Raw genomic sequence first — 16,029 nt, 5'->3', positions numbered from 1 at the left:
TAATTTATCTCTTCGATATCCACAGCAGCCCTAGAAGTTAGGCAATTTAGATGTGTTATCTGGTTCAGAGCACGGGATAATATCTGGCAAGGAACGGGATTTGATGAAGGGTCCTGGAAACAAGCCTACAGCATGAGGACCTGCATTCCCACCCCATCTGACTCCTAGGGAGCTTCAGCTTTCTCCCCTGAAAAGATCACGGCTAATGGTAGCTGCTCCCATCCACCCACCCACTGAATTGTCAGAAAGAGCGGATATGTAACATCTATGGAAGTGCTCTGAAAATTCTAAGATGTAAAAATAAGAAATTTTTGTCAAAAGACATTTTAAAAGTATCTACCAAGAGCTATACAAGGTGCCTGGGAGACAAGGACAAAACTTGACATTAGAGTTCAGGCCTTGTCACATATCCTTAGCAGCTTGGATACAGCTCTACACCTTCCTTTCTAGTGTCTGCATTACAAATCCCATCTCTATTAAGAGCCCAAGGACAAATGAACACTTGGGTATCACGTCCCTTCCCGGAAATCTCAAGGGGACGGAGATCTTAACAAATGAATATGTGAAGTAATTTTGTGGGTTGAAGTCAATGGAATATACTATTAGTAAATATAATACGTTGTTGCTGGAACAAAAATACAAAATTGAGAGGATTTTGGCCTTGTTCTACAGTCCATCTGTACTTGACAGGAATGGCTGGAAGAAAACTAAGACCCACACATCTCTTCCCTTCCCAGTTGGTCCTCAGAAAACTTCTATAGTGGGTGAAGTTTGTTTTCAGAATCCTTGTTCCACTTTATGGCCTGTCCTGGGCACCCTCCTGACTCTGAACTCCAGGCCAGCCCCTGACGGACAGGAAATCTCTTCATCACTCTGCCCCCCTAACCCTGACGCCCGTTGAAATGCACTTGCTCCGTGTGTCATACATATGATACCTTCCCTCTTAGCATCCCGCTACCACAGCCCTGACCACTGAAAGGACCAGAAAAGTCTGAAAATCAGCTTTCATCCCTTCCCAGACTCTATTATGTAGATGAGATTTTTTTTAAAAATGTAAATTAGCCCTTTAATAATGCAATAAACAAAATCTTTGTAAATAAAATGGGAAATATTAATAAGCACAGAATTAAAAAAATCATCCAGCAGTCCCACCATCCATTTGCATTCTTATATCTATATTTCATTTTAAAATCCTGGGACATTTAAATAAATTGCACAAAAACATATATACAAGGATAGATCTAATTACCCACACTTTTTAATGGCCTTATATTCGGCATAGTTACAGAACCTTTTTCACTTAGCAGTGTCATGAACATTTTGTTACTGTACCTTTAACCATAATTTTAACAGTTGCACATTAAAGTTGAAATTTTACCAGAAACAATAGGTTTCTAATTTTTCTCTAACATAAAAATTCTGCACTGACCACCCCCATACATAAACTTTCACACTTGGCAGGATTACTTCAGTAGACTTTGAATTACACCAATATAGCCCAGCTGATTGGGAAGTTCTCTTTTAACCTAGTAAGGCTACTTGGAAGTGAGAGTAAGGGTGTCTGTTTTCTCCAAGTTACAGTACAGTCTGTCACGTCCCACTCAGCCACCTCTAGTTCTGGCAAGATTTGGAGCACCTATGGCTTTATCATCTCTAAAGTAGGACTTGAGAAGATTCAGAGAAGAGATGGATGTTCCGGAAATAGAACAAAGTATAAAAGAACGAACCAGGCTTCAAAGGCAAGGACGGTTTAGCGAAAGAGGGAGATTATGGGGAAGGAAGGAAGAAGTGAGTTGGAAGGACCCTGTTTCATGCAGGGCAGCCCTGTTCTGTGTTTGAGGCAAGGAGTTCCAGTTGTATCTAGTAACAAAATGGTTTGGGAAAATGACAGCTATTTGTTTTAGCCCCAAACATGCCCTTTTGTGGCTTTTCAAAATTAGCAAAATGTTGCTTGACTAAATCTCAACAATATTTTACCCTCATGGACTGAGGATTAATAGAATAAAGGTTTATTATAGGGGCAACCTGAGTGGCTCAGTCCATTAAGCATCCAACTCTTGGTTTTGGCTCAGGTTCTTATCTCATGCCTTATGAGATCAGCCCCGAGTTGGGCTCCAGGTCCAGCAGGGGTCTGCTTGGATATTCTCTCCCTGTGACCCTTCCCACACTCAGGCTCTCTCTCAAATCAATCTTTAAAAAAAATAAAAGGTTTATTATAAAAATAGAATTATGGCTCAAAATTGAAAATATCAGAACCATGATGTTATCTTAAAAGTAGGTTCTCTCAAGCCTATTTTTATGTACTAGAAAGACAGTGTAAATGTAATACCCAAGAGAAACCAGGAACTTAAGGAATTGAAAAAAATACTTTGTCAGTGATCTCTAATATTGTTCTAAAGGAATGAAGGGTCGTCCATGAAAATAGCCCCTTCTTTAATCTGTTTCTGACCCATGCAAATATTTTTCTAAAGGAGTCAGGCGGGGGCACCTGGGTGGCTCAGTTGTTAAGCATCTGCCTTCGGCCCAGGTCATGATCCCAGGGTCCTGGGATCAAGCCCTACATCGGGCTCCCTGCTCGGCAGGAAGCCTGCTTCTCCCTCTCCCACTCCCCCTGTTTGCGTTCCCTCTCTCACTGTGATTTAAATAAAATCTTTAAAAAAGTAAAAAATAAAGGAGTCAGGCAGACGTTTCTGTGTACAATGATTTTAATCCTTTTCTTTCAACTGATCAGCTATTTTAATATTGTGCAGTTATAGTTAGAGGTGAACATGATGAAGTTTCTGGATATGTTCTTTGAACCCTTTGTCCATTTTCAAATTTCAGATATATTATTTAGTCCTTGTTAATACCTGTGCTCTTGTGCTCTGGGGCACCTGGGTGGCTCAGTCTGTTGAGCGTCCGACTCTTGGTTTCATTTCAGATCATGATCTCAGGGTCATAAGATTGAGCCCTGTGTCCAGCTCTGTGCTCAGCCCAGAGTCTGCTTAAGATTCTCTCTCTCCCTCTGCTCCTCCCCCTGCATGCTCACTCCCTCTAAAATAAATAAATCATAGAAAATAAACCACCATGGACCTGTGGTTAAGAACACGAACTCTAGCTAGGATCACATTCATTTGGTCTCAATCCAAGTTTCGCTTCTTACTGGCTATATAACTTTGGACAAATTTCTTATACTCAGGGATTCAGTTTTCTCATCATACGAAGATAATAGAAGTTCCTACCTCGTATGGTTGTTTTGTAGATTAAATGAGAAGCCGTATGTAGAGCCGTGCCTAGGAGCCCCATAAGTGGTAACTATTATTGCCTTCTCACCACCATTATTGCTGGACATCAAAGAGACACACATTCTCCCCAAATCCCACATAAGAGCTATGAAGCTTAAATCACCTAGCTGAAGGAAACCGTAATGGAAGATTTTAATATCATTAACATTCCCTTTGTTATCACCCAAACAAAGAATTCTGAAATATAACTACATTTGCTGTGAACCTACTAATTTCTGGATACCATGCTAAGCTGTTTTGCAGTACTTTTGATCATCTTCATGGCTATATAAATGGAGACTTTTATTTTCCCTATTTTACTGATATCAGAGGCTTAAAGAGAGGTTATCCCAAGGCCACAGTGCCAGCACATGGCAAATGGGACTGGGACCAGGTCTTACTCCATAGCTTAGGCTCCTTACTACTGTAACTAGAGACATTATGCAGCCCACAGGCATCAGGACCGGCATTCTTCAGTCATGACCATAGTTAACCACAGAGTACATGGAACCAGGTGACCAAATGAACTACTTACAGTAACCTCAGCTTGCTACATATCTTGATGCCAAGCAGAACCGCTGATTCACAGGAACCCACTGGGAACTGCGCAATATTATGGCCATCCTCAAGCTGCCTGTTCACCACTTGACCAGAGACAGGAAACTTTCCTCAAGTCAGTCAACTCTGTACCCCTTAGTTTTTCAGGCACACATTTGGAACTTCCACCACTGTAATCTGCATGAACCTTTTAATTTGGGGAAGGAAACAAGCAGGACTCCCAAAGTGAAAGTACCAACCCTGCTCAACATACATAATCCAGTCCACTCCAGAACTACGTTAAACCAAGTCTCAAGAGACAACCAGGTCAGACCACCACTTCTTTGCTCCACACCCAGCTAGTTGGCCTGGGGCTTTTTTCAGGATCAAGAGTTGGGGTGGGGAGAGTGATGGAGCGATTGAGTAGAATAAGCTCCATCTCAGAGTTCTTTGAGAGGCTCAAATGTTTTTATTGGCCTCAAAGATTTAGAACCAGGGATTTTAGAAAATTTTAGCAAACCTCATGAAGCTAGATGTTTGAACAAGGAAGGGGAACCTTGGATCCTCTCTTGGGTGTTCACAATTATGGATGTGTTTAAGAGTGGAGTATTATCATTTTCTTTTGAAAACATGGATCAAATTACGTTTTGGAAGACCGATCAAATGGCACTGTTGGTTTGTGTTCATTCTCTTCTCTTTGTGTTCCCTGGAAAATAAACCCCTATTATTTTTCTCTTTTAATTAGAATTCATTTCTTTCTTTGAATTTAAAATCTACCAGGAAGTCATTTCTTTAAAAGATTTTATTTATTTGATGGGGGAGGGGAGAGAGAGAGAGAGAGTGCACAAGCAGGGGGAGCAGGAGAGGGAGAAGCAGGCTCCCCGCTGAGCAGGGAGACCAATGCAGGGCTCAATTCCAGGACCCCTGGATCATGACCGAAGCCAAAGGCAGTTGCTTAACGAAATGAGCCACCCAGGCACCCCTAAAATCTACCAGGATTTCAAATACATAATAGGAAAATTAAGTCCCAAGTTACCCTTGCAAAGTGCAAACACTCACGTTAACATATCAAAACAAAAAGTTATTCGATAACAACAACAAAAAAAATGGTATCAGGGCTATTCCATAGGTTATCTGGGCTAATCTGTAAGAGTTGCCATTGTCCGTACACAGATGAAGAAACAAAGGCTCTGAGTGCTTAGTGGATCTCAATCTAGTTGGGGGAGCTTTAAAAAATACTGGTGTCCAGGGATGCCTGGGTGGCTTAGTTCAGTTAAGTGTCCGACTCTTGATTTTGGCTCAGGTCATGATCTCAGGATTGTGGGATCGAGCCCCATGTCAGGCTCTGCACTGGGCGTGGAGCCTGCTGAGGATTCTTTCTCCCCCTCTGCCCGCCCCCAATCCCTCTGTGAATAAATAATTTTTAAAAACACTGGTGTTCAGACCAATGAAGCAGAAACTCAGGTGGGGCTAGAAAGCTGGCATTTTTCAGAAGTTGCCCTGGTGCTTGATTTGCAGTTGGGGATAAAAATGACCAGAAGCAGGTGTTCTGATCTGCCAACACGAGTCCTCTGGAGCTTTTTTACTTACCTCCGTTTTCTTCTCTTCCAAAAATAGGTCATGTCACCGTCTCTATTTCTTTCTCTCTTTCAGGAGCAGCTTTTATGGGCAGAAATCTCTTTTAAGTGTTTTTCCCTTTTTCTGTTTTTACAACTCCTGACTGGTCATTAATCAATAAAACATTAGTAATTCCTTGATCTCTTGAACTTCGCTTGGAAGTCAAATAAGGACTGTTTTGAGATGAACCAGCGGAGTGTGTGAGGCAGTGTGGTTTTTGTATTTACTTGGGTAAACGTCACAAGTAAAGAAAAAACCTTGTTTAAAGTCCTTAGTGACAGAAGAATTAGTACATAAACTATTTCCATTTGAATTCTACAAGAGCAAGAGAACAGCATGTGTAGAGGAGAGGCGCGAGAGAGGAATAGGAACACTGTTTCAGCAGAGATGCCTGCCTTTCAGTAAGATTAGGGCCTTAGAAACCAGAACATCTCCAGTGTCATTTTATGACTTAGGTTACATGGAATTTTCAAAATAAAAAATGTCTTTGATTTTTAAGAATAATTTTATGCTCTACCACATTTTTAAATGCATAGGATCATAAAGTAAATCTTTAAAGGATATGATAACTCCCTAAAAGTTTAGAATTAGCACATTAAGTCTGAATTCCTTACCACTTATTGATTCTCTTGGGACCTGGTGCTGTTATATTATAAAAATAGCTAATAATACTGAACACTCATTAGTTACCAGGCCCTCATCTGAGTGCTGTTCATGTTAACACATTTCTTTCAAAGCCCTATGAAATAGGTAAGCTTCTTACCTGGCAAGTGACAGAGCCAGAACTCAACTAAAATAAATTTCCTTCCTCCTCTGGCCTTTCATAGCATCTATGCTAGAACGAGGTTTAAAGATAATAAGAGCATTGGGGCACCTGAGTGGCTCAGTCAGTTGAGTGTGCAACACTTGGTTTGGTTTTGGCTCAGGTCATGATCTCAGGGTCCCGGGATGGAGCCCAGGGGCTCTGCACTCAGCAGGGAGTCTGCTTGAAGATTCCCTCCCTCTGCCCCTCCCCCACCCATGCGCTCTTTTGCGCTAAAACCAACCAACTTTAAAAAAAATAGTAGTAAGAGCATAGCATAACATGAGAGTGGGAGGACATTACAGTTAAGCAGCCCCAGCCCCTCCACCAAGCCCACCCAAGTGGTTCTATGAGTAAAACAATCCCTATATCTGAGGGCATCACTGTTTCTAAGAGAAATTAGCTGCTTCCTCAAAACTGAAACATCTATCCCTCTCAGCAAGACAGACTGGGCATTTGGAACAATAGCCATTTCCATGCCTTAGAGCCACGGTTCTCAAACACTGGTGTCAAGGAGCATCACCTGATGCACTTGTTAAAATGAATATTCCTGTGTCCTTTCTTCATAGAGTCTGATTATGTGGGTTGAGGGTAGAGCCTCAGATCTTATAACCAGGCTCTCCCAGTATCCCCCATGCCAGGGGTGTGCAAACTTGACGTTACACGCGCTGTTTGCAACAGTTGTCACTGCCACCATGTATACCATGGCTTTGCTCCTATAGATGGATGGCTGGTCAAAGTGACATCAAGTAAATAATTTTGCCAACATTTCTCTATTTGGAAAAGGTAAATGACTCTGCGACGTATGGTTTGATTTCATATATACTGTCACAATTTGATCAATGGCAATAACTTCTTCAGCTCTAGAGATCTTCCTAGGATCTTTGAAGATTTCATTTAGGCCATTCTTTAAAAGGAGAAGATATTACCATTAATCAAGTCTAATGAATAAGGGTGCCCGCGTACCAACTCCTACAAAAAAAGAGAAACACTGAAATCATACATGTGAATTTAACATTTTGATGTGCTCTGTGTACCACCCAAACAATAAACGTAGGGATAGTCCTAGAGATATTCTAGTTTAAAGCCTTTATTTTAGATGAAGAAACTAGAACCTAAAAAAAGTGAAGTGTCTTGCCCAAGAACACACAGAAGAACTAAAACTGTCTCCTTAATGAAGCTCCATATCCCCTGGTCTGTCTTTATATTGTCAGGAATTCATAGGTGGCTGGGCAGGAGCAGACGAGATCCCAGTTAAAATCACCATCAGTGTCAGTTCCTGAGCACAGACTGCCTGAGAATTGAATACCTGGCCCCCCAAATATGCTAAGAGTCAAGAATAAATCATCTGGGATGAAACCCTTGCTCTAGATCAGAAACCCTATGTGTGACCTGCAGGCATATAATAAGTATCCTTTTCACAGAAGAGACACTTAAGTCTGTATGTAGCTATAAAGTTTGAGAAATTCAAGTAAAAAATAATTTCTGGAGGAAAGGGGAGTGTACTGACCTCTTGTGCTCATTGACCAAATGACGTGGCCAAGGTTACACACAATAAACTCAAGATAGGTCTGCAGAGAACAGTGATGTCCTGACTCTGTGACATATGGTTTAGCTCCAGCCACACTGTCTCCCAGCCGAATTTTCCGTTACTGATTTATGGTCATGGGTACCGGGAGGCAGAACCAAAAGTCTAAGACTATATGGCTAATTCAAAATTTATTAGAATTCAAGGTGAGAGTTAAAAGCAAAAATTCCTACTAGAAATCTGATCTAAGGTGTATATGTAGGAAGATTATATATATATGTAATTATCAACATGTCTTAGTTTATGCCAATCACATGGGAAATCTGATTTGTACAGGTTTATTTAATGGGCCAAGTTCTGCATATGATTACAACCTCTCTGAGACCACAGTGGTAGTTACTGCTTGGATTTTACTTTGGGGAATGGTATATAAGTGGCTTTTGCCTTGTTCAACCATAAGCAGGTTATGGGCTTAGTGTTCAGGGTAAGGCTTGGCAGTGCCTGACATATGGTGCGTGATGTGTTGCTCTTTGCACAAAGCAGCAAAGCAGTGATAGAAAGTAATTTGGGGAGATTCCATCATACTTTATTTGAAAAACAGAGTTGTCTCTGATGGAGCCAAGGTTAATGGTTTGGATTTGCATATGTCTCTATAATTTTTGCGCAGCTTGTGAATTAAAACAGACAAAAGGCCTGATGTAGAACCCAGGTAAATAAAACCTACCAGACTCCAGAAGGCCCCAAATAGGTTTCATTTATGTGACAAGCTAGTTACTTTGGCCACTAATTTTGTAGGGAAGCCAGAGAAAGGCATTTGGAAAACAGGAGCCTGTTATGACAAGAATTCCTTCAATATTCACAACAGGCTATGGGGAAAATGAGGGAGGGAGATATCCCTGCAGACCCAGGTGTGCCCTGTGTTTCAGGCAAAAGGACTGGTGTGGGTATTTATGATTTGGGAGCACCTCTGGGACAGGTCAGTAGAAGAAGGATAATTTTAAACCAAACTGATTCACTTTTGGAGCCCATTTCTCTGTCCGCACCACACTGCAGCTCCCAGGAAGATGAAAGTTTTCCCTTCCTCAGTTCAGATTGCCCTGTTCCTTCCACTCGGAAACACCGACACAGGTTCTTGCAGGGTGCTCTTTCCTGTCTCAGAGCAAAGACTGCAGAAGGGGTCAGCAGTCTGCTCAGCCACCCGCCTGGACGTGCGCGGCTCTGTGTGTTCAGATCACACACTGCAGCCCAGTGAGGACTGTTTTGGAGGCTGGTGAGTCAAAGCCCAAGCGAGACAAATCTTAATGGTCCCTTGCACTTCGTTATGAAGAGTTATCAGGAGCTGCAGGAATTTTTGATGTTATGCCTCATTCCCTTCTGGCACAGTGGCAGAAACCTCCAGAAAGTCTAGGGGTTGAGCGGAGACTGGGCACCCAGGAAGTCCAGGGTGCCCTGTAGCACCTGCCAGGGGAGGTAAGCAGGTGTGGCCCAGCGCCAGGCTGCCTGCCCCCGCAGCATGGGCAGGGGACGTCCCCGTCCCAACGGCCCAGCCTAACACGGCCATCTGTTCGCCACCAGCAGGTGCCGGCTGCCATGTCAGCACAGAACAGCATCTCAGGTGTTCCTCAGCAGCAGCTGAGCTGTGGGCTGCCTTCTCCTGCCTTCCACTCTTCTCCTTTACTTTCCTTGCTCAGCTGCCTTGAAAAAGAAAAGCAGAACTTCATTTTTTTTTTTTTGAGGCTGCTGCTGCAGCTCCTGATAACTCTTCATAACGAAGTGCAAGGGACCATTAAGATTTGTCTTGCTTGGGCTTTGACTCACCAGCCTCCAAAACAGTCCTCACTGGGCTGCAGTGTGTGATCTGAACACACAGAGCCGCGCACGTCCAGGCGGGTGGCTGAGCAGACTGCCGACCCCTTCTGCAGTCTTTGCTCTGAGACAGGAAAGAGCACCCTGCAAGAACCTGTGTCGGTGTTTCCAAGTGGAAGGAACAGGGCAATCTGAACTGAGGAAGGGAAAACTTTCATCTTCCTGGGAGCTGCAGTGTGGTGCGGACAGAGAATGGGCTCCAAAAGTGAATCAGTTTGGTTTAAAATTATCCTTCTTCTACTGACCTGTCCCAGAGGTGCTCCCAAATCATAAAAGGGGAACAGCAGCCTCTTTAAAGCTGATAAGGGAGTTGAATGGGAACACACGTGTAATATGTGTAGGATAGTGCCTGGTACAGAGGAAGCAGTGTTTGCCTGAGTTTAATTATAGAACAGTAAGTAAAACCTGCTTTTCCATTGCAAAGGTCAGGTTTAATGAGATGGGGCCCTCCATGTTGACTGACTTCCTTTCAAAAAAAAGGGGGGGGGGCGGATACCGCTTCTGCAGTAACCTCTGAGCAGCCTGAATAACCTACTTACCAGAGTAAAGCACAAAAATCTACAGGCTGATATAAGCTCACATGCCTTATGTATCATCCCCATTGGGGATTTACCGAAGATCAGTGGTGGCAACAGAATAGCAACAGGGGAGAAAAGTAGTCCCGATAGCCCACAAGCCCGTGCGTGCGCAGAGCATCCCGAGAACGTCCAGAGGACCAGAGCAGATGACACGACGATACCTTGCTCTAATAGCATCCCTGCCATTGCTGGCTCTGCAAATGTGAGTTCGATCTGACACTTACTCACATCTTCTATAAACCTTCTGTGCAAGGTATTCTGCCAAGGTAGCTGAGAGGACTCTGACATTATTAACGAGACAATTACATAGAAAAGAAACGGAATATCTTGCAAGTTCTATCTACGTGCTTAATAAAGGGAGCCATATCAGATCCTGCCTCAACTTTTAGTAAACTGATCTAGCCTGCTTTACATTGTCTTCGCAAAGCAACAAAAAAGAGCTACTCTTACTTTGTACCAAGAAAGATAAACAGTTCACATATAGTATTTCAGGTTAACAGCACCCTGAAGTGGGTGTCACTATCCCCATTTCACAGATTAAAAAATTGGAGGCTCGGAGAAATTGAGTAATCTGCCTGGGGTCGCACATTCCATTGTGAAGGCAGGATTTGAAACCTTCTGGCTCAAACATGCTTGAAATCCCTATGCTCTCCTCATCAAGAAACTTCTTGTCCGACTCCTTGCATGGGCCGTGATTTTCCTCCCTTCAGAAAAAGATGCACTCGGGATTATTGGTGAACAAAGCTTTGCAGATGGCCATTGGTATGCATGGCATAGTGAAAGGTGAGATGGCACAGTGATAAAGCATTTGTAGTGAAGGCAGGAGACCCACGTGCCAGCCCTAAAATGCCACCTTCCTTGTTGTGTGATGTTGCACCCATTACTTATTGTCCCAAGGCCAATGTCCTCACCTACAAAGTGCCCTCGCCTTACAGAATTGTCACAGTCCGTGCAATAATATAGGTGCGTCAGCTTTCCTATCCATAAGGCTCTAGGCAAACGCCAGCTATTACTATGGTTCAGTTAGCTTCAGTTCCACTGCTGATTTGCTCTTGAAGCTTTGGAAGGATCTCCTGATGCCTCACTTTTCTCATCTGTGAACTAGAGCTAATGATACAGAACCTTTTAGTAATACCCTCCAGCAGCCATTCACAAACTTTAGCGACCTACCATCTTTTGGGAGGTTGTTACAATGGATTCCTGGGCCCTGGTGATCCTGCTCCATCCCAGCTGGATGGAGCCTTGTGCTGTTCACTCTTACGATTCTGATGTCAACGGGCCACGATCACTCTGAAAAATACTGCCCTGCAAGATCAATATGACAAAGAACTGTGGTACTTGCGGGTAAAGAACTTGACCAAGATCATCTGGTCAGTAACACAGCCAACACCAAACCTTTGATTTCTGAGGTCTTGATCCTGTCGTCCTGACCACAGGACCGGGACCCCAGAGAACAGCAAAACCCTCTCCTGGCCACTGGGTTTCCACTGGGGGATTAGATCCTAGAGGACACGGCTGAACCTTCCAGCGCACCACAGGCCTCTTTAAAATACCGAGTGTCACTGCCTTTTTTCTTTTTCCTCCACAGACACATTTGCAAGCAAAGTGGCAGCCACCCAGGACCAGTATGCAGATGCGTCCATAGGTAACGTCACCGGCAGCAACGCGGTGAACGTCTTCCTGGGGATCGGCGTGGCCTGGTCCATCGCTGCCATCTACCATGCAGCCAATGGGGAACAGTTCAAAGTGTCCCCTGGCACGCTAGCTTTCTCTGTCACTCTCTTCACCATTTTTGCTTTCATCAATGTGGGGGTGCTGCTGTATCGGCGGAGGCCGGAAATTGGAGGTGAGCTGGGTGGGCCCCGGACTGCCAAGCTCCTCACATCCTGCCTCTTCGTGCTCCTATGGCTCTTGTACATTTTCTTCTCCTCCCTGGAGGCCTACTGCCACATAAAAGGCTTCTAAAGGAACAATCAGATATAGTAAATTTATATATATATATACGTATATATATACATAAAATATTATGTATAATGAACAGAGGAAACTGACATTTGTCCTGTTCCCTTACCTGCTGATGGAATCCAGCTTCAAGAGCATACTCTGTGCTAGGGCCGAAGTGAGAAACCATCACCTCCCATTCCCAGGGGCATCGTCACATTGAACAAAGGCGTGGAGGCAGGGGCATCTGTGCAGCTCAGCCCAGAAGGACTGTGTTCTCTCCAGGTTCATAAATCGTTAAGTCTTTGATTTTGTTTTCTGTTTCTGCTTGGTTTTGGTGGGGGCTGGGAGGTGGCTGATGTTTGACTTTTGTGTTCTGTCGTTTTGTTGGGAGGGTCAAAGCTTTTGTTTCTCTGGTGGGAGGTGATGACCAATCTAAATGCAAATGGGTTTTTGGTGAAAATTTAAATCATTACAATTACTCTCTCCAAACACTTTGAAAAATTATTTTGGATTCAGAAAGGATATGGGCATGGAAAAGCAGCATGTCTTCACTAGGTCACTAAATTTCATGCTTATCTCTGGAACATGAGCAGAGGTAAAGCTGCCTCTGAGAAGCAGCATGGGAGCTCGAATGCAGCCAGGAAGAGTGATGGTTCTAGATACAGTCGGATATTTAAAGATAGGATGCCTGGCACTCTTGTTCAACAGGTACAGGAATAATGTGCCTCGATTCCCAAGAACATGCAAAATCATTTATTTCTTATCTCTTTAGCTCTGGACTGTGATTAGCAAGGCCCTCATTCTGGTTTTCCAGCCTGGCTAGCCACCCCCTGCCCAGGCCCCCATCCCAAACCTCCTCCTCCTGCCCACCACCTCTCATGCAAATAGGAATAACCCCACTCAAAAAGCATATCATCCTTTTCCATTTGCATCACTGTGTCCCAGTCCCATGTTTGCTGTTGCCTGGGATCGTTCGTCAGTTTCATTTTCAAAAGCATCCATGGCTTGCACAGTCCTGTTCCAGTCATGACTGAACATTGGCTCCCTCTTCATGTGCCTGTTTGGGAATGTTGTTGTGATACCTGTTACACAGTGCATGGATGAAAAACAAAATAAGTGTATCTGTATATAGTAGAGTGTAGCGTGTACTGTTCTCCCATCCAGCAATGTTGACTGGACATTGAAGACATAAGTGAGTTTCCTTTTCACCTGAGTTGTAACTTTCGTGTTGTTGTTGAGTTTGATTTTACTAAGGACAAAAGGAGAAAATGGCTTATTGTTCATGGACCTGCACATTCATTTCTAAGAAGCAATAACAGTTCACTGGGAAGTTAAAGCTATTGAGAGGACAGCAGGCAAACTACCAAGTATCTGCATGGAAAATTAGCCATGTGGAATACACCAGAGGCCTCTAAACAGTCACCTGTTGATTCTGGAAGGCCAAGGAGAGAGGTATAGAGCAGTGGCTGGATTCGAAGTGCCCAGGCTTTGAGAGCCTCCGTTTCCATGACACCCCTGCCCCTAAAGTATTTATTTCACTTCTGCTCTGTCTGGCACAGATGGTAGATAGTGGTTTGTTCATTTTATTTTTTTATGTAAAAGGCTATTTTGAGCCCTGTTTCTTTCATCGCCCAGACTCCTCTGATTGTATCTGCAGTTCCTGAGTAGGAAAGGAGCCAGGGAGACCAATGGGTCTTTACAAGTGCATCTTCTGCACTTATGACTAAGGAGTAAGCAATTAAATGAGATTAGTGCCTCCCAGGAGGATTGCGCTGGGAGGTTTTTCACCCTGGAAAAGGAATGGCTCTTTCTATTTCAAAATACCAAAGAGCAAGGGTAAACCCAACATTCCAAAGTAGTGAATCCAGTAATGAGGAAAAATGGAATGACGTTGGTCCCGCCTCAGAGACTTCTCTATCTATAAAGAATCCCAGGCCAGAGACACCGCTGGCCCTTTGTATTGATTCAAAGATACCTAAGAGATAAAAGCTGTTCAGAGTTATTTCCTCTTTTTCTACTCAGTAATCATGATCATTCATCATTTAATAAACATTTGGTGACTGAATGAATAATTAAATGCTGGTTACTACTCAATATGCCAGGTACTGTGCTACTCTTGGGGCCTAAACCATGAACAAGATAGCCCAGATCCCTGCCCTCAGGGGGCTCACGGCTGATGTGATTGTGATTTCCATGGGTAAAAGTTAGCACAGCCATATGGAAACAGTTTTATCTTGCAAGGAAAAACACAATTACAAAACTCTTAACATAAACATGTTGAAATTGTCCCAATACAGTTGTCCAAATATCTAAGATTTTAACCAAGAGATAAAGCACAGATTAGGGGCAGAAGCATCCTATGTATCTTTGGCTGATCTTGCAGATATATACACCTCCCCATCGTAAGCCAAGAAAGGCAATCATGTTGGTGATCCAGATGACTGAAAAGGTCCAGTTAACCCCAGTTTTTATCTTTGTTGGTCAACAGTACTTTTCTACGCCCCACACCTCTACAGTTCCTCGTATCTCCAGGAGACTCACCCCAGCAGGCCATGGCCCAACACTGTGGGTCTAAGTCTTTTGGGGGCACATTCTAACCCATTTTTTTTTTTAAGATGTACTAAACGGAAAGCTAGCCTAGAAAACACCAAGTAAATATAGTCCAAGGATGTGGGTTGTTTAAACATTAGATTTTGCACTCAATTTTAGCCATATCTGGAACGTCGATAATCCCATAGCAAATTTTCACCGAGGACTTTCAGAAATTCTTGCCATTGAATTTTAATTTCAAAGCTTTTTGGTTTGTTTGCTTTTTCAAGTTTCATGTTATAGAGAAAATATGATTCTGATTGTTCAGAGTTGTTAATAATTGTAGTTGTGTAAAATTATTTCATTTTATTTTGTGTGTATTGTGCACAGCTTTAGGGGGGAAGTGCACGAATTGTGCCGTTCCTTATAAATGGTACACATTATTGACACAGACAAATAAAGTTTCTAATTGTTTCTGATTTAATCACTAGTGATACAGCATAATCTGTATGGAATGTTTCCTCTCATTGTCATTGACTTCATTTTTGTTTTCATGTTTTGAAGAAATAAAGACCAAAAAGGTATTATTGTGCAGTTGGTATCCTCATCCAAAAGAAAGAAAACAGATACCCAGTATTCAGACTCTTGCAAATGTCAACCCTTTGGTCATACAAGTTTTCCTTTTTAATGTCCCAAGAGAGCAGAGTGTGAGAATATGTGTCTATCTGATGGTACGGAGATAAATGTTGGATGTTTCTCCATTTCACTAATTGTTTTGTTTTTTTTTTTACATCTTTTAGCACCACTTTATCCTTTCTGCAGCCAAGAATATGAACCTATAAACAGTTACACATCAGACCACTTTTTAGCAGAATATCACAGCAAATAAATCAATCCCAATGAAACTGATCAGAAGTAACTAGTTGTTTCCTAAGGGATACTTAGTATCATATACTGTATTCCTCTTGATTCCCCAAAAAACTTCCTGTAATAATTTCTGATTAATTACCTGTTATTGACTTTATGTATCATATAGTCAAGAGTATAGGAAGAGGTGACACCAGAAATCAGCATTTGTGGAAAAAAAGAAATGTGACCTCTCATTTGTGTACTTATTTGCAAGCCTACATTAATAACAGTGGATTGAGTTCTTATAATAGAATCTGTCCACTATGTACATGTAAATAATTTATTCATCTGATCATCTTTTTAAAATTTGCTTTGAATTCATTATGTCTATATATGATTATGTGTGGCACACTTTCACATATGAAGGAAATAAGGTATAACTTAAATATTTTCTTGGATCAATAATTAATGTCTCCTAGTTACCAATCTTTGGTTTAACACAAAATGAGCAGCCAA

The 16,029-nt window shown here is 42.6% G+C and overlaps 1 protein-coding gene across 6 annotated transcripts in view; it reads left to right on the top strand.

Moving 5' to 3' along the window:
• SLC8A1 (solute carrier family 8 member A1) overlaps positions 1–15,248 on the top strand; it is a 312,734-nt gene extending 297,486 nt beyond the window's left edge. For all 6 annotated transcript variants that reach the window (XM_028117126.2, XM_028117125.2, XM_028117124.2 and 3 more), the window contains one exon: positions 11,780–15,248. In XM_028117126.2, the coding sequence (XP_027972927.1) occupies positions 11,780–12,156 (377 nt within the window). In that variant the 3' untranslated portion in view covers positions 12,157–15,248. The remainder of the gene's footprint in view (positions 1–11,779) is intronic.
• Positions 15,249–16,029: the final 781 nt, after the last annotated feature.

This window comes from Eumetopias jubatus, unplaced genomic scaffold, assembly GCF_037043125.1.
Source record: "Eumetopias jubatus isolate StellerSeaLion01/CBP00866 unplaced genomic scaffold, mEumJub1_p1.0 scaffold_9, whole genome shotgun sequence".
Classification (NCBI taxonomy): Eukaryota; Metazoa; Chordata; class Mammalia; order Carnivora; family Otariidae; genus Eumetopias; species Eumetopias jubatus.
Note: the sequence above shows the minus strand (reverse complement) of the source record. Positions and strands in the feature narration are given on the sequence as shown.